Below are 25,471 nucleotides of genomic sequence, written 5' to 3'. Positions count from 1 at the left end.
AAAAAAAAAAAAACACATACCCTCACTCTTTCCTAGTCTTATCTCCTGAAATTAGCAGTACTGCTGGAGAACAGGATTTCAAATTACAAAGGCAGGGAAATTTCTAGCTGCCTCCAAACACTATCCTCACCAGAGCTAAAAGAATAAGGAATAGTGACATGTGAAAGAGTCCAGCCGCCACTCTCTTTTGTGTATCCAACTAACTATTGAGCAATAGCTGGAAGTCAACTGAAGCCTTTCCCAGAAGTTCAGACATATCCTCCCTCTCTCCTCCAGAAGAATAATTTTGAATATGTATTTCATGCACCTATTCTAGTGCATTCTAAATGCTATGAAGTGCTCTTTATTAGCATTATCCAGAGAGGAACGACTTCCACCAGAAGCAGGGAAAGCTCAATCCCCCTTAATTATTAGGAAAAAAAATCCAATTTGCATATATTTAATTGTAAGAGCTGCAAAATGACCCTGATAATGACCCATGAGGCTCTATGGTCATGTTGATTTTATCCCCCCACCTCCATCCCATTCTATTGCATATTTTGGCAACATCCTGTTTCCTCTCTGCTCATTTGTATTATCTCCATCCTTCTCCATGTTCTTTTTTAAACTCCCCATCTCTCTAAATCTTCCTCATTTTACTGTCCCCCATAGAACCTCTCAAAATCCCACCTCCAAATCTCACACCCACACCTCTCTTCACTCATCCTTCCAGATGTGTTCTCAATAGTAATATGCTCTTAGACCAAGGAGGTGGGAAAGCAGGCAGGAATCCCTGGACAGCTTGGGAACAGAGAGGGTGCCTGGGGTCTTCTCTGCTGCTCTCAGGAGGAAGCTGATAGTTCTTTGCCAGTCCCAGAGAGGAATCAGAAGCTGAGAGTCTCCCTCTTTCCACATCTAGGCCTGAAGGGGAACATGGGAGGATGCTGTTGGGTGGTGAAGCTCAGTGTCGACCCAGGCAACAGAGGAACTGCAGCCAGAAGAGGGCACCCACTTCGGCTCCACAGACAAAGGCAGCCCCTGCTGAAAAGGAATTTAGCTGAAGCTAAAATATGTGCCCTAGGAAATCAGGGGATGAAGGGCAGTTCTGAGGAATCCAGGAAGCTATTGGTCAGCCAGCAAGGTGCCCAGTTGTCTTAGACCAGCCCTGAAAGAGTGCGAGACACTTACCAGTATCGTCTTCCTCTGTAGTAGGGCCTGTCCCATAGAAGTTGAATAAGGACATGGTAGGGCCAGTGTGAATTCTGTCACCGGTAGACATACCTGTCTGATGTATATCTAGTGGACAGGAGTTTAAGAAATAGTGACTTCAAACTAACATGTTGATCCTTGGAGATACAGTCTTGTAGGCTTGTTTGAGTAGATCATGGAAGTAATATGTATTGATATATATTTGAGTATATTATTGATAAGTATATAAATGATATAATGTATTGATCTTTACAGAATCAGAGAAATGTGGGGCAGAAAGGGACCTTGAGAAATCAAGTCCAGCCCCCTGCATTGAGGCAGGACCAAGTAAACCTAGACTATCCCTGACAGGTGTTTGTCCAATGTGTTCTTAAAAACCTCCAATGGAATCTGCATCACTGGAAGATTTTAAGAACAGACTGGGCAAACCCCTGTCAGGGATGGTTAGGCACAGACTTCTGCTCCCGCTGGTGGGTGCTTGACCCCCGCTCTGCCCCCGGCCACGCCCCAACTCCACCCCTTCCATGAGGCCCTTCCTCAAAGTCCCCGCCCCAACTCTGCCCCTATTCTGACTCCTTCCCCAAATCCCCGTCCCAGCCCCGCCTCTTCCCCTGAGCCCCCCGCCCCTGGAGTGGCTAAACAGCTGTTTGACAGCAGCTGGGCAGGAAACACTGGGAGGTAGGCGGAGGAGCAGGGATACGGCACGCTCAGGGGGAGGGGAGCTTGGCTGACAGTGGGTGCAGAGCACCCACTAATTTTTCCCTGTGGGTGCTCCAGCCCCAGAGCACCCACGGAGTCGGCGCCTATGTAAAGGAGGTATACTTGGTCCTGCCTCAGCATGAAGGGCTGGACTTGATGACTTCTCAAAGTTCCTTCCAGTCTACATTTCTAGGATTCAATGATTCTGTAAAGATACATATCCCACAAAATGCAGGTGTTAGGTCAAACATAGGCAAAATTACATTCCTAGGAGCTTGACCATTCATACATTCAGAATGCCCAGTTTATATATTAGGGTACATAAACATTTAATAGCAATTCAAAAATGGGTGTTTTCCATCAGCTTTTTTTTAGTCTTATATGGAAATTAGTGCCGGTGGTAAGCTATTTCTACAACAACATGTTAAAAAAAGTTTATTTTACATTATGTACATTAGGGAACATATTCAAAAGCATCACCAATCACAGTAACGTAGACCATACATCACTTTAAATTTAGTTTGTTCTTAGTGTATATTATCATAATAAAATATAAAGAACATATACAAAACAGAGCCAAATGTGTGCATTTTGCTAAAACTTGGCATTTACATACTCCATTGGAAAATAGCAATCAAAAATACTTTTGATCAGACTATGTTCCTGCAATATGAAGTAACCACTACATTGTTTGTATGAGGTAGTAACTAAATTATTTTGGCCATGTGTTAACACCCTAAATCAAGAAAATGGTCATCATAAGGCCAAAAAAAGTCAAAATATGACAAGATCTTTGAACCATTTCCACAGTGTGGAATGTTGTAGTTCATGATATGAATAAAACCATTTAGTGAAGACTTGTAATAATGCTAACTTTACCATTGCATACACTAGTAATTCAGACAACTATTGCAGTGTTACATTAAGGTACCAAATTCTGGGATTCATATCCATTCCAGAAGGTATTGTTTTCAAGCATAGAGAAGTAATCTTTACAGAATTTTACTTAAATATAAAAATACAGGTGTTTAATTGGTTTGTTTCACAAAAAAACTACCCAAATAAACTAAAAAAAAGATACTCTGAAGCCCAAGTCATATCCACAAAGTCACAGCTTACCTTTGTGACTAAATACATCACAGATAAATACTTTGTGCAAAACAAACAATCACACCAGTGTAGTTGCATGAAAATTAAAACAAGATTGTAATCTGATTACAGCCTTGGTTACAATTTCTAAAAGTTGATTTATTTGTATTAGTAAATTACATATAATAAAATACAATATGATGTTAAATGCACTGTGTTCATTGCTAACATCCCATTTTATAAGAACTACATGTGAAAAGTCCTTAAAATAGTACCCCGATTGCATTTCTGCTTCCTCAGCAACCTTTACATCTGTACAGCTAAGACACTTGTACATAACTGAAGGATCACTATCTACATTAAATCAGTGTAGGTCTTCAGCAATGTGTTTCACTGAAAAATACTGCATATATGTACAAAGATTACATAAGAGTGAATTATTACGCACTTCTCTGGTATAATATGCTAAGTGTGTCCATACCACATTATCATCTTTTCTCTCATGCCACAATAAATTACAAAGTAATTGAAGTCAGGTTACTGCAGTTTTTGTGCAATTTCAATCATCCATCAATGTTGCAGCAGTAGTGTTTTCTTGTCATGGTTAACTGCCATGTATGATTCTCAGTAACTGTTTTCGTGCCCCGCCAGGATGTATAAATTGCTGTTGGCCATAGGATTATCTGTTGGCCTACTCTCCAATACCACAACCCTAGAATTAAAAAAAGTTAAATAATCTAATGAACAATTATAAGAAATACAATTTCAAATTCCCTGTCTGTAAACTCAGTCATCCTCTACTCTAACTTTCCTTCATGACTCATCTGTAAATTTGGCTATCACCAATGAGTCAACTTCACTACTGAACTCTTTCACTACCGCTGAACTCCTCACTCATGCTTTCATCCCCTACTGCCTGGACTACTGCACCTCTCCTCTCTACTTTCCCCAAATCCTCCTGCTCTTCAGACACTGCGTCTCAGTTTTTCACACATACAAGCAGCACATCCACTTTACCCCATCCTCAAACAAATCTACTGGCTCTTCACTAACAAGGAGGAGGAACAGCCTTGTGGTTAAAGACGCAGCACTAGGAGTAAGGATTCCTCCGTCCATTTCAGCTCTGCCACAGGCTTCCTGTGCAAACCTGGACAGTGTCACTGAGACACACTTTGACCTTCAACTGCTCAGTCCTCTTGAACTGCCCTCGTAATAGGTGGGTGTTCAAGTAGAAGCAGCAGACAATCCCTAAGATGGAATTGCTATGGTGACATAATTGTCTGTCAGCTGACTATTCTGACTGCCAACCTGATTAAGAAGTATACAGTACTGTTCCAAGCTATCGGTTTAGCTCATGTTTGTCTGATGGAGATGAACTAACTAGTCTTTTGATCTATCTGCTGCAGCGGATATAAATAATGAACCCAATATGTGGGGTTGGGGAGGAATTCAAAGCCCTGCTCTTGCACTTGAAATAGCTGATCAGCTTCTCTGGACACAGCAGGAGTTGTAGCTGTGGATAGCTAGCCCTCTTCTGAAGTTCTGAGAAGCCCTTCAGCGATTCACAAAATGATACTGCTTCTGTGTTTCAAATCAATGGTACTGAAAAAACAGCAAGTCTTCTGGTTATCTCCAGATCTAAAGAGTCAAACATTTCTCCCACTAACTCCTGGATGCTTTGGTAATCTGGGTGCTGGTTGCTATGCCATTATGCAGCTAAAAATTTCCTGTGTCTGACACACAACTCCACTGTTTTGTTGTCATAGCTTTAGCACCTGTCATTTATATCTGTTTTTATGAAGCTCAGCAGCTCCGCTAAGCAGAAGGCTGCATATGGGTCTGTGGTGTTGGGGGTTATGGACTCAGAGCCCAAAGTATCTGCAAAAATTACAGGAGACTTATGACAGGAGAGCAAAGGTCTGTGAGAGGCAGGTATATGCATGGAGGGCCAGTCAGAGAACGAAGGAGCTTAGGGGTGGCTGGGCAAACATTAAAATGTAAACCAGGTTGGCAGCCAAGAGCAGTTACAATTAAAGCTGGGTTGTTTTCCTCGTTGAAAACATCTAGTACATAAAGTTTTCAGTGTGTTAAATAGGGTTTAATTGTAATACTTCCTGGTTGCCAAATTGGTTTAAATTTTAAATTACTACCCTCGCCTCACTGGCCTGCTGCCTTCCAATCCACTGACACAAAATGCATAAATCTGGGGCCGGTACTGCTTAAATTTAGGCCTAATGTGCCCCATAGGACGCAATGCCTAGTTACTGTCATCGGAGAGGAGATACAACGGACTATGATGCTCACTGGAAAATGTGGAAGAATTAGGTTAATCAGAGTGCTCATTTCTCAACATTCTCATCACTGTCAGAGAGATCATTGTGAATGCTTCCTAACGGCAAGGACAAAGCTATTTAAAGTTGTTGAAAGAATGGCCACACAGGTCAAGGATTAAAAGTCCTACACAGAAAAGGGTTCTGGCCACAAGAACACCAGAATGTCGGGAAGCCCATGTGATGTCTCTCAATTGATCTCAAAACATTCCTGTACCCCTATAAGTAGAAGGGACCTCACAGAATGGAGAGTTGTGCCAAATGAGCCTCTAAGGTTATCAGCTGATGGAAAAAGCTAACCAGCCCTTTGATCCATCTGTTGCAGCTACAGATGCTAACCCAGACAGCTCTTGGTTCTTTCTAGGCCTCAGGACAGAGACTTCCTACCAACATCTAAGAGAAAAGACAGAAATTGCAGGGGAATCAGGCCCATTTAGGCTTATCCAAATATCCTGAATTCAATCAGGCAGAGTAACTGGTGCAGGCCTCACACCTGACACCCAGGGACAGTCTGCCCAGTCTACTTGGCACTCTCGGGAAAGGGCAATCAAGCACTTATGAAATCTTCATATCAGAGGGACTCCTTAGGAATCAAATCCTCCTTGGACTGGTACCAGTTCTTTGGTTTCTTAGTCACAGCTCCAATGCCTGGTGCTGAGACAACTCTTTTCTCTTGAGAACAGCTAAAGGAGGCCCCCAACGCGTGAGAGAATATTTGCCCTATCTGACTCAGATACAGCAGAACCCCTAAACTGAGGATTGAGTTCATAAAATGGAACATCTCAATTACAGTAGGTGCAGAAGTTGCATTACATCACCTTCTTCTTGTCCTTCAGACTGCTGCAAACAATTTCCAATGCACTGAAGGCACTGGAATGTGAAGGAATGTTGACCTGCTCTTCATAAACATCAATTCCCCTCAATTCCTCTGCCTTCCCCGTGGGAAAAATGGTTCGTATAACTGGTTGTTTGTAAGATTGGTGTTCAGAAAAGATTCTACTGTAGTCAGTACTCAGGCAGTCTAAGCATAAACAGTGCTTTAGAACGATACCTTTCAGAAGCCTTCAAGTCTGTGGAAGGTCATAGAATTGACAATAACTTCAGATAAAATCTGACTTGGAAATGACAAGCGCGATTGAGGAAGGTTTTAAAGCTGAAGAACTCACTCAAGAGACCTGAAATAAAACCACATCTGACAAGCTCAGGTTTTTATTTTTTGCAATGCAAAGTCTTTAAGCAGTTGTCTCAGATCCATTAGGGTGCTGACGTGTGGCAGGGTGGTCCCTCTGCCATGCCTTGAAGGGCTTAAAACAGCCCTGGGAGAGGGCTGAGAGGGAAAAAGCTGGGCTGTTTGGGAAAACAGCCACAGCTGTAGCCTGTGTAATTAGGGCCCAGCTGGCCCTTATAAGGGGGCAGTGGGCAAGAAGGAGAGAGACTCTCTCTGGCTACATGGGAAGCTGAGGAGGGTACCTACCTACCTAGGGCAGAGCAGTGCTGGGGAAGGGTACAGGGAGCTGGGGAGCTCCAGCCTAGCAGAGCCCCAGGCCGAGGTAAAGGCCCACAAAAGGGTACTAAGGCTGCAGAGGAGCAGCCCAGACCTAGACAGAGGCAGCTGGTCCGACCCCCCTTGCAGATGATGAGTGGTAATACTGAAGTCTGCCCTTGGGAGCAGGGGCTAGACGATGACTGACAGTAGCCACTGAGGCAAGGGAGGGATAAGGGGCTGGGGGTTCCCCCGGGGAGGGGAGACCCAGACTGAGGGGGTACTGCCAGGGGGCAGAACCCTAATCTAGACAGGCATGGGGCCAGCGGCAGGTGAAACACCGACCAGCAGAGGGCACTCCTGGCTGAAAAGAGCTAATTCCCTGGACAACCAGCAGGAGGCACCGCAATGGTGAGTCATTGCCCTGCAACATGGCGTAAACCCAATTCAGATGGAACAGCAATTGGGGATAGGATATTTCTTGATGTAATGGGCATGCTGATCTTTGAGCAGTACAATGCTCTGGTCTTAAAATCTGATTTATTTATTTTAAAATCTGATTGTGCTGGCTCTCAATAACTATGAGAAATAACTGGCCTAATAACAACGAACTGCAGCAAACACCCCAATGGGAATGAGGGCGTAAAACGCCCTCTTAAAAGGAGGCTGTGCAATTGCTAAACAGCTACCCACCACTAAGCCAAAAAATTACAAACTAAGGGAACTCTGTCCAAAAGACAGCTAAAATGTAGCTTGTAAAGGCACAGTGCAATATTTCACCTGCAAATCATTGTTGTTCAGAAGACCTATGGGTGGTTGTGAGATTAACATCATGCTTGTAAATTCAGACCTGTGAGTGGGTGCTTACAAAGTCCCAATAGATATTGCTCTTTTTGATGGTTCTGAGAAGCAGTGCCAGGGTGAAATTCCCACAAGTGGAGACAGACATAGGCAGTTCTCAAAGGAAAACTAAGGTTTAACATTGTACAGTACATGTATCATGCAAAGGGTGAAACTCTGCTCTCAGTATATATTACCTAAAACATACAACATTTACTTCACTAATTGACTTCATAAAACTGCAGCACTCCAAAGCAGGGTAGAGAAAGTAGGAAGGTGTTGGTCCCTGTGAAGCTCCAAAACTTTGCAGGACAGTTAGTGGTTGGAGGAGCTGAGCATCCTACCATACTTCACTATTTAGTCCTGCAGGACAAGGAGAAGCGGAGAGATTTGGGGCCATGCAAAGCAGGCTCCAAAAAACAACAGAAGCGGAGGACCTTGTGGGGTTCTGAAAACACTCCTGGGCCATGGATGTTGGCAGAACAGGCAGATTCCCTCGCTTTTGTAACAGTATTGAAATTTGTATGTTTTTAATATTTTTAATTTATTTCGAGGTGCAGATCCCATGATCTAATACAGCATAACAACTGAATGCAAAACCTGAAATCTATTAAAGTAAGTTCATGGAGGATATGTCAATTGACAGCTATATTAGCCAAGATGACCAGGAATGCAATCCCATGGTTGAATGTCCCTAAACCTCTGACTGCCTGAAGCTGGGAGCAGACAATGGGATGGATCACTCAACGATTGCCTGTTCTGTTCATTCCCTCTGAAGCACCTGGCATTGGCCACTGTCGGAAGACAAGATACTGGGCTAGATGGTGCTTTGGTCTGACCTAGTATGGCAATTCTTATGTTCTTATATGTTAAAACCCCAAAAGAGAGAAGTTTTGGAGCTATATGAGCACTTCTGAAATATAAGCTTAGCAGTATTTACTCTCAGGATAAACTCAGAAACAAAGTTTTATTACTCCTCGGGAAAGAGAGACAAGGAACATATGCAAGGAAAGGGATAAGGGGGGAAAATAAGGAGACTAAAAGAAGCCCACAAAGGAATCACAGAAGGATGAAGTACTAGTGAGAAAATACCCTTAAGAAATAGGAGGAAGAGAACATATATATTACTCTTTCATTTTAATAGACCATATCTGGTACCGTTCATACCTGTCAGATCCAAGAAGCCTGAATATTCTCGTACTGTCAGAAATTTCCTGTGTGATCTATTTAATGAAAACATACAATAATTATTCATGTAGCAAGTACAGTTATTTTTGACCACTGTATCATAGCATTTATTGTAGCTAGAGAAAGGAATTAATGCTCACTGAATTAACCATTTAGGGTAATTGCCAGTCCAAGTCAGAGTCTGAGAATTCTTTAAATCTGTCCTTTAAATAAGGGCCAAAAGAGAGGGCCATTTTCCAGAACTTTCTGCCAGATTATGCAAAATATGGAGCTTAGTTACTATAACTGGAGGTTCTTTGACATGTGTGGTCCCTGTCTGTATTCCACAGCAGGGTACACGTGTGAACCATGTGCCCGAGTGCAGAGATTCTAACAAGCAGTATCTGTGGCCCCACACACGAACAGTAGATCTCATGCTCCTCAGTGAAGGTATGAGAGGCACTGTGGGTCAACACCCCCTCAGTTCCTTTTCTTACCACAAATTCAACCAGATCCAAAGCAGAGGGGATAGAGGGCGGGTAGTGGAATACAGACAGGGACCACACATCTGGAAGAATGTCCAGTTACAGTAAAAAGAAAAGGAGTACTTGTGGCACCTTAGAGACTAACCAATTTATTTGAGCTGTAGCTCACGAAAGCTTATGCTCAAATAAATTGGTTAGTCTCTGAGGTGCCACAAGTACTCCTTTTCTTTTTGCAAATACAGACTAACACGGCTACTACTCTGAAACCAGTTACAGTAAGTAACCTCCATTTCTTCTATGGGTCATGGTCCCTGTATTTATTCCACACATGGCTGATCGGCAAGCAGTGCTCAGACTGGAAGGGCATGTGAGGATATGTGCAGTACTGCAGATCCCAGTAACTTTTTCCTCAGGTAGATGGACTCGCGCTAGCTCTGACCAAGCTAGCATGCCAAAAATAGCAATGCAGCTGCAGTGGCTAGCAGCCCAAGTACAATCTTGCCCAACCCCTGGGTATATATTTGGGCAGCTAGCCCAAAACACTGCTCATGTAGCTGCGTCTACACTGCTATTTTCAGCACACAAACTCAGTCAAAGCTAGCATGGGTATGTCTATCCAACCTGGAAATGACACCCCCAGTTGGAGTACACGCATACGCACAGAGGGAACTGTAAGCCTGCCTTTCCAGCTAGTAGTATGAAACTACCTTGTGGCAAGAATGTCATTTTGAAGTCTTAGGTTTGCCACAGGTATTCAGATGGATTGTACGGAATAGAGCTATGCCTACAGAGCCTGATCCAAAGCCCACTGAACTCAAAGTAGGTCTTTCCAATGATTTCAGGGGGCTTTGGATAAGGCTCATTATACTGTGGAGATCAAGACCAATACCACTAACCAAAATAGTGCAAAGAGACAACAGAAAGTATGAAAAACATGTACTTGACAAAAGCACTATTAAACAAAAGCATACTGCTATTTTGAAAACAAATTATGGGAGTACAATAAAATCTGTTGAATATAGAACCACGGTAAACAGAAAATGTATTATTCCAGCATGTATTTGCTTTAGAGGGTGCCAACACTTACAAATAGAGTTTTGTGTGTTGCAGAGAAATCACAGTATTGTAATAAACTTTCATTTAGGTGAGCACCAGAGCACTGCATAAAATGCTGGTGCATGAGTCTGAGGTCAATAGAGGGGAAAAAAAAAAGTCAAAATATACTCCCAAATTCACCAGCTGATTATAGTTCAGCCCGTGTGGGTCATTTACAAATTTCTACCTACTTCTAGGAATATAAACAATTCTTCCCTAGCTTCTCTCTCAGCCTCATGGAGTAGCAGCTTGAATCGTTTCTGAAGGTTAATTTGTTTATTTGCATTTAGGACTTATTGGGAGAAAGTTAATACAAAGTAGTAAATTCTGCATTTAGTTCTAAAAGTCATTCTTGCCCCTTGTAGCAGTAAACACATAAATGTAAGTCAACTTCCTGTGAAAGTTTGTCTCCTCAACTCACACATCTCTCCCTATTAGTCAACAGTTTTACTGCTCCACTAGAAGGTAGCAACAATGAGAGGTCATGGCTGTGGTGACTTTTTAAGTAGCTAAAAACAATCCCATTCTGAGATTCAAATGTCAGAACAGAGAACTTGAGCTGATGATGTGTTCAGAGTGACCTGTGTTGCTAAGCAGATGGGCTTGCTATGTTTTGCACCAGTTAAAGCAGGGGTGGGCAAACTTTTTGGACCAAGGGCTACATCTGGGTGGGGAAATTGCATGCTGGGCCATGAATGTAGAGCTGGGATAGGGGGTTGGGGTGCGGGAGGAAGTGTGGGAGGAGGTGCGGTGTGCAGGAAGGGGCTCAGGGCAAGGGGTTGGGACGGATGAAGGGTGCGGGGGCTCGCGGCAGGGGGTTGGGGTGCGGGCTGCAGGAGGGGCTCAGTGCCGCTTACCTGGAGTGGTTCTGGGGGTCAGCAGCGCGCACTGGGGCCAGGGCAGGCTCGCTCCCTCCCTCCCTGCCTGCCCTGGCCCCGCGCAGCTCCTGGAAGCGGCCAGCACCATGTCCCTGCGGCCCCTGTGGGAGGGCGGCAGAGGGCTCCGTGCACTGCTCTCGCCTGTGGGTACCTTCCCCGCAGCTCCCATTGGCCATGGTTCCCCGTTCCCAGCCAATGGGAGCTACGGGGCACAGTGCCTGCAGGTAAGGGCAGCACGCAGAGCCCTCTGCCCCCACCCCAGGGACATGGTGCCGGCCACTTCTGGGAGTGGTGCGGGGTCCGCGGCACCACAAGGGTGGCAATCTGAAAGGCCAGATCCGGCCCACAGGCATAGTTTGCCCACCCCACGTTAGAGCTTTGTCATGGTATGTGGGTTCATTCCTTGATACAATTTGTTAGTATCACTAGAAGGTAACTAAATGTATGGCTCAACATGGCCAAGGTCGGTGTCTGATTGGATCAGGTGTAGTGTTCTGGGCAGCTGCAGATTAAAAAATTTTAATGACTGCGGCTATTTGGGTATCCAACAGCAGTGAGAAGTCAAACAGACCCCAAAGCTGCAGACCAACTTACCTTGAGGGTAGAAAGAAAAAAGTAAAGGCAGCAAATTTTCATCAGCGTGCATAATTCATTAACCCACCTGCCTGAAGTTATAACCTATTACAAAGGCATATTTACAGTCATGAAATAAAGAACACTCTGCCAAGGGCTCAAAGGGTGGCTTTATGAGTTGTGCTAAAACTAAATTGAGGTCCCATCCCAGAAGTGGGTCCTTTACAGATGGACAAAGATTTGAAAGTCCTTTCATAAATTTTTTGACCATACTATGTGCAAATACTGATTTAACAACTCTCAACACAGGATATGCTGATATAGCTGCTGACTCAACCTTCAGCAAAGAATCTGAAATACCTTCAGTCTTTAAATGCAGTAAGTATTCCAAAATACACTAGAGCCAGTTCCGAACATTCAGGTTTGTTCTGTATCCAACTCACAAACCATGAAAATTTAAATTGGTATCATCTTCTGGTCGATTGTTTTCTAGAGTTAATGAGCACCTGATGGATATCTAAAGGATAATATCTTTCAAGGTCAGTTAAAGTCCAACAGCCCATGCTGTCAGAGGCAGAGACAGGGGATCTGGAAGAATTATCTTGCTCTGCTCCTGCAACAATAGATCCAGTAATACTGGGAGCATCTTGTAAAATCCCAAGTAGATTCATGTACCACTGCTGTCTGAGCCTCACCAGAGAAACTAAAGCCATTTCTTGCCCTAACCTGTATTATTTTCCTCACTACTTTCTGTAGTGATGGAAAGGGGGGAAAGCAGACAACACACCTTTCCCCAATTCAGTATAAATGAGTCCAATATGGACTGCACATCCTTTTCGGCCCTTGTCCAGAACTGATGACACTGTGTTGTGACAGGATATCCTCAATTGCTGAAGACCTTGTGCATCACTTCCTCTTTTACCAACCACTCATGTAACTGTGTTGTCTCTCTCTGCTCAGTTGGTCTGTGCAGTTGTCCTTTGCTGATAGTCGCAGGGCTACTGGATAAATGTTGTGCTGTATGCACCAATCCCATAGCCTGATTGCTTCATTACATAACTATGACAAATAAGCCCCTCCCTGCTTGTTGACATAACGCATGGCAGTTGTATTATCCATTCAGCTGTAGGAACCTGAGTGAAGACATTTGACAGAACCTCTTTTTTCCTTTCCATAGAGGGTCTCTCCCAGGGATCCAGACCATTATCCACTCCAGTGGGATGAATTTCTGCTATTACCGTATCTATATTTTGCAGTTCCAATAACTGCACCATTGCCAGTTCTGGCTGCGTCTTCAACCCCGTCTTTGGATCCAGCAGAATTAATGGATCCACAAATTGAGGTCTCGGTTTAGATCTCTCTCTTTGAACTGCTTTCATTTTTAGTCTGGGAACTAAAGTAGACAAATCCCAGTCTGATAGACCCAATGTCGAATATCCCATATGGGATCTGACCTGCTAACAGCTGTCATCTTCTCTTTAGTCATATTCTTCGAAACCACTACAGATGGATTAGATGGCTTTTCTCATGGCTTAGCCTTTGTCTCAGAGGCCAGTGCCAATGGCACCTTTTGCAGGTTTTTAATCAATAAATCCTATGTCCCGAGTACCAGATGTCCTGTAGGCACATGGGAATTTCAGTGCCAATTCTGGAGTCTTCATAAGCATCTTAGATTTAGCAGCCATTGAACTTGGAGCTGACATGTTTTCTGCCTTATATTCTGAGCTCTGGGACACTTAAGATCCAACAGATTTGCTGCCAATGCTTTCTGTAGAATGAGAGCCTTGTAGCCTTTTTCTGTCCTTACATGCTGTAGGAATTAACGTACTGCAGACAGAGCATCTGGATAGAGAATGTCCCTCACCAAGACATGCCAGACATCTTACATGAAGTACAATGCAAGAAACACTGCCAGAAAACAAGCACATCTTTTAAAGCCCAATCTTCTGTTCGTCAGATCCCTGGCTAACACTAACTCAACTAAACAATTAACTATCATTAATACACAGTTATAATAATCCAATATAATAAACTACACTAATCATTATTAATCGCATTTTTAGGAGAAAAGCTCCATATCAAAGAGATCTGAAAAGGTTTGCTTCCATCTGATGCTGTGGTTGGAAGGAATGGAGGTAGGCAGATAGTACCATGCTCCCTTTTATAGCCTTGCCCTCAGAACGCTAGGGAATGCTGATGAGAGATACAGGAGGGGTGCGTGAGCACTCCTATGGACACTGTTTGGAGAGAGTTCCAGCATTTAGGCTGCAGAGGCCAGCACAACCCATGAGTAAAAATATGCAGAAGGCACTCAAAGGATTAAAAATAGTCTGATAAATTGTACAAAATACGTTTTTGGCAGCTCACAAAGACAAACTAATCATCATTCAAAACAGTAACAGCATTTTTTCAGCATGGTCACTCATTGGATATTCTACATAAATACTGTGACTAACGAAATGGAAGATCTAAGTTTGATATGATTTAAGTATATAGATGACTAATTGTATTTAAAGGTGACTTGCTCACTCTCTCCACCGATATGTTTACTCTTTGGCAATAGGAACTTGAATTTCTTAACTCTTAACGCTAAAGTTGAATGCATGAGCACCCAGTTGTTGGGAAATCTCAGCTGCTGGTGTCAAGGAGTTAATAGCTAGGGAAATTGAAGTGATTTTTTGATTATTCAGATGATTTTTGGCTAAACATTTCCTCAGTATCCATTCCAAACTGAATACTCAAGTCATAGCATTGTGTACTCCTTATATTTTGCTGTAGGAGCATGGTTTACTTTGTTACTTCTTTCTGCCTCTTCTTGTGTTAGGTGGTGTCAGATCCTGGGCCCTGCAGCATGTGAACTCAACTGTCTCTTTTCATGATTGAGAGAGGTGAGAAGGCACTATTCTCCCCAGGCCATGCAGCTTCTCTTTTCATGGCTGGAGGGATAGAGGTTTCACTGCCTTTTCAAAGCACACACAGCTCTTTTAACAACAGAGGTGAATTCCTGGTCTGTGCTAATTCATCTTTTTGGACCTGATTCTCCACTGCTTTTCTCCCCACATGGCCATTTACACTTGTGCAAAGTGAGTGTATAACACTACCACACCAGAATGTAATGCCTCCAATATACCGAATGTAGATTCCACAATATTCCACTAGCAATGAATCTGCGCCTTGGGATTCTGTTCCTTGGAACAGTAAACTAAGGTCCATTGTTTTCTGTGAGGGTTTTCAACATTTAAAGTTTAATCTTGGGATGACAAGCTGAATTCTTCTGGTTTATCCTGAAATTTAGATATTGTTGAAACAGTGCTTAAAATATCTAGCTGTTATGTCCAACACAGAATCCTATTTACACTTATTCAGTTCAATAAAACAATATTCATTTACTCTTATTCTTGTTACATTTTAACTGAATTAGTAGCAAAAAAATTGTAGGGAAGATAGTGCACTCACCTCATTTGACCTAAAACTCCTTCCCTGCATTCCATGCTTCCAGAAAGCTAAAACACTGTCTTGTAGGCAAACTAGAAGGAAAAGAACACTTGAGCTAATTTTGGTGACAACCCCAATTTATTCTCGCAAGGCAAAGAATATTTATTACCTTCCTATCATGGCAATTTTACATTCTGTCTGTAGATATTTTATAATTACATCAATTCCCTCACAAAAGATCCCAAAATGTTTCACCAGAATGACTTAACCCATCTCAAACTGGTCAAAAAAGGGGTTTTTTTTTAAACGGTTAGTTAATGTGAACCCTGTGTTACTTGTAAAATATTAATTCTCTCCAAGAGTTTAAATATTTAGAAAATGTGCAAGATTTCCAGGTACATAAGCATTGGAACTTTACAAAAACTTGCATTCTACCTTTTCCTCCCAAATTCAAGAGAACAGCTGAAAATAGTCTACAACTAAAACCTTTTTCTTTTTACCCTCCTCTTCCCTGCCCATCCCCCTCCCCTCATTTTCTGTCTTAAAAAAAGGCAGTTATATCATAGGTCCCAACTGCCTTTTAAATTAAATTAAATTCTAATTGCAGAAGCAGCAAAGTGCTAGCTTTTTCAAAAGAGTTGTATAAATCTACTGGGTTATAGTATGTTAAGGATTTAAAATTCATTTTCAAGAGACAGAATGACTCTCTTTTTTACCCTAACAGCCAGTCAGTGCTCACTGGCAGAGGGCCACTATAGTGTAACTCATATCAGGCCTGACACACTCACTAATCCCAACACACTGTGGTAATATGTATCCAAAAGGTATCTTGTAAGATATCATATGTAAACTGGTAAATTGCCAGTCATGAATATCACTCTGCAATGTATGCACTGGTTGTGTATAAAGAATTGAGTGTGTGCTGGAACTATGTTCTTAAAATGTGTTTTGGAGGCAGTGTATAAATCAAGCCTGTCAGACAAAGGAATGTGGATTCCCTTGTCTGACTGGCTTGATTACAGGCATCGGACAATAAAAGTACATTTACATATACGGTAAACAAAGCAATCACGCTAACATGCGGCTTAGAAAGCACTCCAGAGACAGAGTCTGCAAATCCAGGAAGTCTTCATGGTTCTGGAAGCAAAGACAATGGACTGTAAGTAATATAAGGGGAGCAAAAAGGCACTTCGGGCCCGTCTACACTTAAAATGCTACCAGGGTAGACACTACCTATGCCAACACCAGCAAAGGTAATCCACATCCCTGAGACCCCTGACCCCAGATGTAGTTAAACCAACCTAAATTTTCTAGTGTAGAACAGGCCTTATTTATCAATCATTTAAGGGACAAAACAGGCCAGAGCTCTTGGAATCTGTGAAAGGTGTATCCTTGAACAACATGGGGGTTAAAGTCTCTGGGAACTGACTATAAGCAACAGAAATTGCCTGAGACCAAGATTGTAATCTGTTAAGATTCTAATACAGAAAGTGTGTTTTATTTTGTTTGTAACCATACCTTTCTTTTTTCCTCTTGCTTAGTATCACTTACATCTGTTCTTTATTAATATATTTATTCTTGTTTTATTACAAAACCATCCCAGTGCTGTATATTAAACTAAAGTGAGAGTCTTCAGCTAACCTAACAGGCGGGGTGGGTTTCTAAGCCTGGGCTCCAGTCTGAGCCTGAGCATCTTCAGTACCTTTTTAGCTCTGCAGCCTGAACCCCATGAGCCTGAGTCAATTGACCCAGGCTCTGGGAGTCTGTGCCATGGGTTTTGTATTGCAGTGTAGACATATCCATAGAGCCTTGAGGAGTTTGCCTCTGAGTAGAAAGACAGGTGTGGCAGGAAGCTGACATCCGGTCTAATCTCTAGCAAAGCTCACTCTTGCTGAAGCTGAGAGATAACACAGTGGCTTGTAGAGTTTTGAGTGTCATGAACAGAATGCCACAATAATGTGAAGTGCATTTTCAGTTCCCAAGAGTGGGAATGAAGTGTGTAAAATAAGTGCACCCATTATGAGAGTTGACAATTTTGAATTCTTCTATCTATTGTGGAACAAATTCTACGTGACTCTCCTTGATTAAATTCTGCTGGAACCTGATGGAGCTGACTAAGTAGAAGAGAGACTGATGGTAGCATTATTGCCAGGCAACATATCATGCACATGTCACCATATAGACCAAAATGATTTGTGGCAGACATGGCATAATATGCGGTCTCAAATAAAAATCCCCAGAAATCTTCCAAGGGGTACACATTTCATCTGTGTGTTACCACAGTAGCCTTTTAGTAGAAACTGTGGGGAAAAAATGGTACAGTGCTTTCATGAACCCCGTTTAGGAACAGAAAGGGGAGAGGATGATGCAGAGAAGTGAGGAAGTTGCACTAATCCACTATGACATAACCATACTAATAGTATCTAGGTTTTATATAGCGCCTTTCATCCATAGATCTCATTGCACTTTACATAGGAGAGTATCATTATCCCCATTAAAGAGGAGTTAACTGAGGCACAAAGCAGGGAAGTGACTTTCCCGAGGTCACCAAGAATCCTGATCTCCTGAGTCCCAGTCCAGTACACTAGCCCACACTGCTTCCAACTAAGGAGTTAAATTTATTTTCATGAGAAAAGTTAGCAAGGAATTTTAGTTCACACTTCGTGCATTTGCAGTGTTGAGACTGAAGTAAACAAATGAACTGCATGCATAAATGAAAAGAACGAATTAGTAACAGGAATAATTCACAACGAGTTTGAGTGGCCTGAGTACAGACTTTTCTGTAGAAACAGAGGTCATAACATTACCAGACCATTTAGCCTAATCGGAGGGAATTCTGAGGACACTCTTCCATTCTGGTCCCTCTTTTGGAAGCCTATCAATCCACTAAATGCTCAACCCAGCTTATCACCACACAATAAAACATAGGAATCGACACATTTTATGTCAGCAAAGTCTTGAAAATTACTATCTTTAGCGTCCGGTGCCAAATTAAACGAGCTACACCAAGTTGAGTCCAAAACCACACTCACCTATTGATTCAATCTGGAAATCAAACGTGAGCTCTGATGACAGTTTTCGGCTAGATTTTAATCTGCCTTGTAGATTTACTATTTTTATACAGCCTAGAGAATAAACAAGAGGTGTCACTTAGCCATTCCTCTCAAACAAGTGACCTAATTTGAATATGTATATTTGGTTCATAACTAAAACTTACAATCCAGACACACTAAAATGGTATCTCTTTCCAGCTGTGTTAAATGTACAACGCTCGCCTGTGTAGTGTCTATAACAAAAATAATAACAGTTAATTTATATACAACACAAATTACCATCAAATTTGAATGTGGAGATTCTGAAGTTCAAAAGAATTTAAGGTACTGTTGTATTTTCAACTACAGAAAGATTTTCTAACCAGTGAAATTTCTCTTCTCTTAAAAAGACATGTCCACTTACCCGACTTGTTGGCTGTGATGGAGGCAAATGAACCTGTAATATTAAAGTATTAATATTACAAAGCAAACTTATGTTTAAGTTGCTGTCCACCGTCACCTCTGTCTTTCAGTATTTCTGCTTTCCATAAAATATACGTGTTTCAGATTATTTCCTTCAGATGTGTTGGTTTGCATTTTTCCAACTGGAATCCTGTTCTAATTTTTCTGCCATTGTTTCAAAACCTTGCTAGCACTTTTGGACTTGTTCTCAGTCCTTGCTACTGTTTGCAATTTCTCCTTCATCTTCACATTGTATAAGCTATTTACAAATTGTTAATGAAGACCGTTCGAACAAAGGAGTGAGACAGTAACCTTTCTTCCACATTAGAGCTGCAGCTGTCTCCATCACAGCTAATGGGGGAGATCTGACCCACAAGCTCAGATCAGTGGACATGCCAACTCGAAAGAGAAAATACAATTTCTTTTAGCAAGATATGACAAAAAGCAACTCTTGCTAATCTGGTATCTATACTACAGCATTCTAGGAACCTTTCATACAACCAAGAGAGAAACTAATTCTCATATTTAATAGAAACTGAAATTAAAACATTACATAAAATACTAAAACCAGCTCTTAATTAAGAACATTTTAACCCCATAAAAAAAAAGAAGTCAAATCCTGCATAAGATTAAAAAAACAAAACAAAAAAAACTCCACATATGGGGCAGTAGAAATGTGCTCACTGAGGCAGTCTCTTGACCTGGATACTTTTGAGTTCAAATGTGAGGTTTAGATTTTTATCAGAACCTTTACAGCACTCTGGATCTGGCATCTGAACTAAAGTGGTGAAAAACTGGTCTTAGAATATTTCTGCCATTTCTATCCCCTCAGCCTGGCTCCCTGACTCACGACTGGATTCTGGGATTGGGGCCCATTATTTTAAGGTATTATTAATAATTGGCAATACTGAGCTCCTATATAGTTGAGAAGTACAATTCACAGAGGAATTGTACTCTGATCACAAAGGATTACTCCCGTTTTTGTATTAACACTCCATCTGCAAGAGTCATCAAAGCAACTGTCCCTTCAGCTAGGTGAGCTGTGACTTCCCCTCCAGTGAACTGCAGTCACCCTTAAAACAGCTGGAGGAATCACTACAGTGAGTCAAGACATTACCCTCCTCCCCACAAAGCTGAACAGACAGGCCTCTGTGAGGCCTGTAGTACATCCCTGCACATGAGTTAAACCACTAATGATTCAGCCTAGACCAAGGGCTTGTCCACACTTACCTGAGGATCCACGTTGTGGCGATCAATGCATCGGCAGTTGATTTAGTGCATCTAATGAAGACCCGCTAAATCAACTGCCGATCGCTCTCCTGTCAACTCCTGTACTCCACCTGATTGAGAAGAGTAACAGGAGTCAACAGGAGAGTGTCTCCCGTCGACATCGTGTAGTATGGACCCCGTGGTGAGTAGATCTAAGCTACGTCGATTTGAGTTACACTATTCACATAACTCAAATGGCGTAGCTTAGATCGACTTTTCCCTTTAGTGTAGAAAAGGCCCAAAGAGTTTAAAACAGTAATAATATCTGTGTAAAATCAAATTAAATGGTGGAAAGAAATGTACAGTACAATGTATGTGAGTATTTTCATGGGCAATTTTTCTAGTTATGGTATAGAGAGCAAAAGAGTACCAGTTCAACAATATTAAAATCTATTCTTTCATATTTCAAAAGATTTTTTCATCTAAAGCATTCTCACATCTGATGAAAAAGGGGGAAAACACACAACAGTGCGTAACAGCCTTTTGTGGCAACAAGCCTGGGGATGACACCATAACCAGAACCCACTGTGGTTCTGTCTTTGGTGTCAGTGTAGGAGGAGGCTGGGAACTTCATTTTCTCTTTCCTGCCTTTGCCCCCTTGATTATGAGAGAAGACTCCTCACTCTGTCTTCCTCTCTAATTTTTTGGACAAAGAACTCCATTCTCAGTCTTCTACCCAGGTAGGGAACATGGCAGGCTGAGAGACTGCTGTTTTTCTCGGTACCTGTCAGGCACTGGGTGCTCTTACTTGAGAGTGTAGAGAGCAGCACTGAGAGCTACTGAAAATGTAATACATACCATCCTCCCTGTGACTTATCTGCCAGAACCAGAGGGATGGGGAGAAAGAAATTAAGAGAGCTACCTCTTCACCACCACCTCCAGGGTGTGTGTTCTTTGCCATTTCATAGGAATTGAGCTGGCTCTGCCTAAGACCACACACAGTGAAGCAGTATGTCACATGGGAGTCTCACTCACATGCCATCAGGCATAATTGTCTCTGGAGAAAAATGCACTTTCAGAGACAATAATTTGGCCTGTCAGTCACAAGAAGGTGTATGCATTTTCTGGCTCATGATCATCACACAAATGGAGCAAAGACAATCACTTCAAAACATTTCCAAACAAATGCCAAATATATAAAATAATAACCATTTGGTGCAAGCTATTTATGACCACCACATACTGTACACTTTTCTCTCCTCTCAGAGTGTTTTTGACTTCTCAATGTCCTGTCAACAGAGGACAGGAGAGAGAGATTTAACCACGTGGTTTAAAGCACTAACAATATAATAAAGGAAAGAAGACCTGCCAACAATACAGATGCACCAGAAGGACATACAAATGACTAAAAAAGAATTCTAACGAGGATAGATGCAGTAATTCAGAGCAGTGTTAAACTGTCCAAGTTAAAAAACAGAGAGTATTAAGAAGGGAATAAAGATTTTACATTTACAGAGACATATCACTGATGCAGACAATACTGAAATAAGACTGAATACAAAGGGTACATTTTAAAGAGTTGCTTTTCAGTGTTCTACTTTCAATGACTATATTAGGAGCTACATAACCCTATGTACCAATCTGAAAATGGAACTCAAAGTTCACACACACAAGTATTACAGTATTAACTGGCCAGACACTGCACCACTACCACTGATAACAGTCATTTATGTAGTTGTACTTCTATTTACAGCAGAAGTTTTTCACATATTCTTTTAAGAAGCAAGAAAATCAGCAGAAATCTTTCTAGTGAAAACAGCATTTTTAGTGAGCGCCACAGAATCGAATCAGTGAGGTTTGTGCAAAAGTACTGGGGGGTGGCTAAAGCCCTGAGACAGAGCTACTTACTGATTCTGCATTGTGGGACTGGGACCGGGACTGGCACTGGGACCAGGCTCACGATGGCAACTGGTTTTCAAGAGGGTGGGGCGCAATCCAGAAAGGCTGTCTCTCCACCACCCAATTTTCATCTTAAGAGTTTCTGCTGCTGCTTCCGTGCACTAGCTCCTCATCCAAATGGCACTCATGCCAGCCATGAGGATCAAAAATAAGGGGTGGCTTTTGGATGCAGAGTACAGGGCACACATGCCTTCCCTCCTCCCAATATTCATGGAAAGAGGGAGGGGTAAGTACTTCCGTCTCAGCAACAGCAATGTAACTGCCATGCTGAAACACGCTCTCTGCATTTGGCCCACAACATCTCATACCAACTGCCCGAGAAGAAGGCAATCAGCCTGAAATTCCATTAAAATCCATTAAAAACGCTATGTCAAGAGAACACTGAAGTTGCAAAGTGAAGCGCACAATTCAAGGAAGGCCTAACTTCTGGAAACACAAGCAACTTTTATTCTGTCCCCTGTGTGTTCCACTCAAACATTTAAAAAAAAATTCACTCAATCAAAAATTTTAGCCTGGAAGGTGAACATCAGAGAGAGTTATGGACAACTGGGAGACCACTTTACGTGGAAAACCCAGTGTAACTAATTATGGGACATTCCATGGAAACTATGGAACCTAGCTGTTACTGGTGCTCTAATTATAAAAAAGTAAGATAGCAAATAATGTTGGGAATCCAATCATAATGCACAAACCTGTTTCTGTAAACCATGAAGAGGTAGAATTTGGGTTGACAGTCTCAAACTTCACCACCTGGTTGAAGTCTCTCCCTCGACTGACACCAACACAAACTAAGGGGAATTCTTGTTCAGGTACTACCAGCATTTCAAACAATCTCAGTGGACAAGGTACAGGGAAATCTATGTGCTAGATTAAGAAACAAAACACTGTTAGATAAAGGCAAACAAGTTAAAAAGCAAACAATTTAGTACACATCATGATTAGTCATTTAAACAGCATGGTAAGTTGGATAAAGTAGTTTTACCATTCATAGTTAGTCCACTTATGTAACATCAAGCTTGTTTCCTAAAATCATACTACTTGGCAGATGCAGGAAAATCTGATTTATGAAGATTTAGGTTCTTCATGCAGATTTTGTTAATATCCAGAATCTGAACTTTCACTATCATTTTTCTTATGGCTGCTTGCAAGAGAGCCCAGATCCTCTGAGTGACATCACTAGTTGGGGAGGTTTAAAAAGTTTGTTTCCCCAGCTGATCAGACTGTGGGTGCTGCCTGTCCGAGAAAAATGAAGCATTGTGGCCTCTGTCCTGCAGATGTCAGCTGGGAACAACAACTATTTGATTTTGGAGCACCCAAAGAGTCACGCAGTCCAAAACAAATGAGTCATCTTCTCCCTTTACGTTTGGCATAAGTGAGAACTATCAATGTTCTCCCCTCAATTCTCCCAAGGCTCTGCCCATTGATTAGCCAGAGCATTCTTACTGTATAACTATAAGACAACATTTACAGATAGAAATAATCAACCTTTAGACTGGATATGTGCAGGGGAAAAGGTTCAAATAATGTTTAGTTAGCATCTAGTAAATGTTTGGGACATTTTAAACTGGTATTTTTCAAATGATATAAAATGAATTTCATTTTTCAAAATGAGTTAAGCAGAAATGAACAGAAAATCATATAGGAACATAAATTATTTACATTTTAGTTACTCAACTAATTTTTTTCAAGATAAAAGCATCTGAAAATCAATGTTTTGTATTAAGAGGTTGAGTCCTAAAGAGAATGTAGTTCCTGCTTGTGGACATCTTATTGTAATGTTTACCTTAATTAACATGAACTTCTGCATCAGTTCAACCCATTCTAATAAGACTATGCTAGACTGTAGTGCTCCGCAAAGGTATTTGTGGCCTGTGTAAGGATTCCTCACTGCCAAGAAAGAAAAGGTAAAGTATGTTAGTAACACATTTTACTTAGTATAAACATTTCACATCTAATTTAACACAGCCTTTGCAATTCTGAAAGTGTCAGATCTGAAAAGGGACTCTGAAAAGTCAGTTTTCAAACTACATACAACCCTTAGATTTTTGGCTCCTAGGAATCTCTTAAGGGTTTGGAAAAAACAGCATATAGTAGGTGCTATCACAGACATCATAATAAAACCATACTTTATATACCTAGCTTGTTTTAATACAGCTGATTGAAGGTTTTTGACTGATAAACAGGACTTAATACTTTAGGGCTGCCTACAGGCTAGTTATAGCATGGACACTGACAGTCAAAGCTCCCCATTTCAGAGTGTTGGTGTGCCCCAACTATTTTTTAATTATCTTGAGGAACCTCCTCTAGTGTTAAGATTTTGAAGAAAGGTGCCAATTATAATGGCTGTTCTTATGACAGTGGCACCTCTCCAACATGAACTGAACAGAGGCCAGCAATTTACCAGTCATTACCAACTGATAGGTGCTCTGTAGGCTTTCAGTCATTGGTGTCCTAGACCAGGTTCTAGCAAGTGATAGGAAATGAAAGGCTCCATACATCCACTGTCAATTCTTTAAACTGCCCAGGAAGCTGAATTTTAATGACAAAGTTGGCCTAAAAATGTAACACTCAGTATATTTTGCACCCAGTACCTAAAATTCAATTAACACATTACTTAATTTTATACCTTGACCCTGAAATGAAAATAGGAAGGATATCAGTCATCATCATTTTCATTAAAAACTGCTCTTCTTATAGCTTTTATCACTACTCAATTAAAAAATATTTAAAAAAAAGAAGGTGGGCTGCTAGGCACTGAAAAGTCAGGAAATGCTTAAAATTGCATGCACTGCCTGAACTCTGCAAATTCACTATATTAGAGGCTAATTACGTGATCACATTATTAAATAATCAACAATATGATTAGAGCTGTACAAGACATGAAATGATAAAGTCTCTGCCCCAAAGAACTTACAATCTAAGGGTCTGATTCAAAGCCAACTGAGGTGATCTTGGGCTAGATTTACAAAGGCATTTAAGGGCCCAAAGACACAGAAAGGTGCAGTTTACAGAACTGACTTTCAATGTGGTTCAATGTGGATGAAATCCACTAGGACCACCCTCTCCTCTCTTGAAGTTCCATTAAGGGCCTATTTGCATCTTTAGGCACCTAAAAATACCTTTATAAATCTGGTCCCTTGTGCAACATCCCAGTTAACCTATCTGTAAAATGGGGACAATGATACTTGCCTGACAGTTAAAGTAAGGTTCAACTCAGTAATACAAATTGTGAAGTGTACATAATTACTAACACCAGTAAGTGGAAAAGATGAGACTAGAATTCAGTCCCTTTTTGACTGCCACTTCAGTGCTGCTTCCGCTAGGACAAAGGGTACAGCACTCGTGTCCCATCACAGGCTCTATTCCTACCACATGGGAGATTCTCTAGGGTCTAGTAATATTTAGATGCTTAGTAATTCACTTGGTGGTGATAAAGCTCTTTCAGCACGGCCACACGCTAGCTATCTGCTGTATTGTGCATGCACCCTTCTGACAAACTAGGCCAGGTTACCATGACCACCACAAGATTACAGTGCAGCATGCTAAC

General features: G+C 41.6%; 1 protein-coding gene across 7 annotated transcripts in view; it reads right to left on the bottom strand.

The window, feature by feature from the left end:
- Positions 1-2,295: 2,295 nt before the first annotated feature.
- MAP4K3 (mitogen-activated protein kinase kinase kinase kinase 3) overlaps positions 2,296-25,471 on the bottom strand; it is a 142,683-nt gene continuing 119,507 nt past the window's right edge. For 6 of the 7 annotated variants that reach the window (XM_073339812.1, XM_073339813.1, XM_073339814.1 and 3 more), the window contains 7 exons: positions 23,708-23,811; positions 22,617-22,788; positions 18,480-18,548; positions 18,295-18,387; positions 15,284-15,354; positions 8,797-8,852; positions 2,296-3,688 (listed from right to left, as the gene is read on the bottom strand). In XM_073339812.1, coding sequence (XP_073195913.1) covers positions 3,601-3,688; positions 8,797-8,852; positions 15,284-15,354; positions 18,295-18,387; positions 18,480-18,548; positions 22,617-22,788; positions 23,708-23,811 — 653 coding nt within the window. In that variant the 3' untranslated portion in view covers positions 2,296-3,600. The remainder of the gene's footprint in view (positions 3,689-8,796; positions 8,853-15,283; positions 15,355-18,294; positions 18,388-18,479; positions 18,549-22,616; positions 22,789-23,707; positions 23,812-25,471) is intronic. The other variant, XM_073339816.1, reaches the window with a different exon arrangement.

This window comes from Lepidochelys kempii, chromosome 3 (genome assembly GCF_965140265.1).
Source record: "Lepidochelys kempii isolate rLepKem1 chromosome 3, rLepKem1.hap2, whole genome shotgun sequence".
Classification (NCBI taxonomy): domain Eukaryota; kingdom Metazoa; phylum Chordata; order Testudines; family Cheloniidae; genus Lepidochelys; species Lepidochelys kempii.
This window is presented reverse-complemented; position numbering and strand designations above follow the sequence as displayed.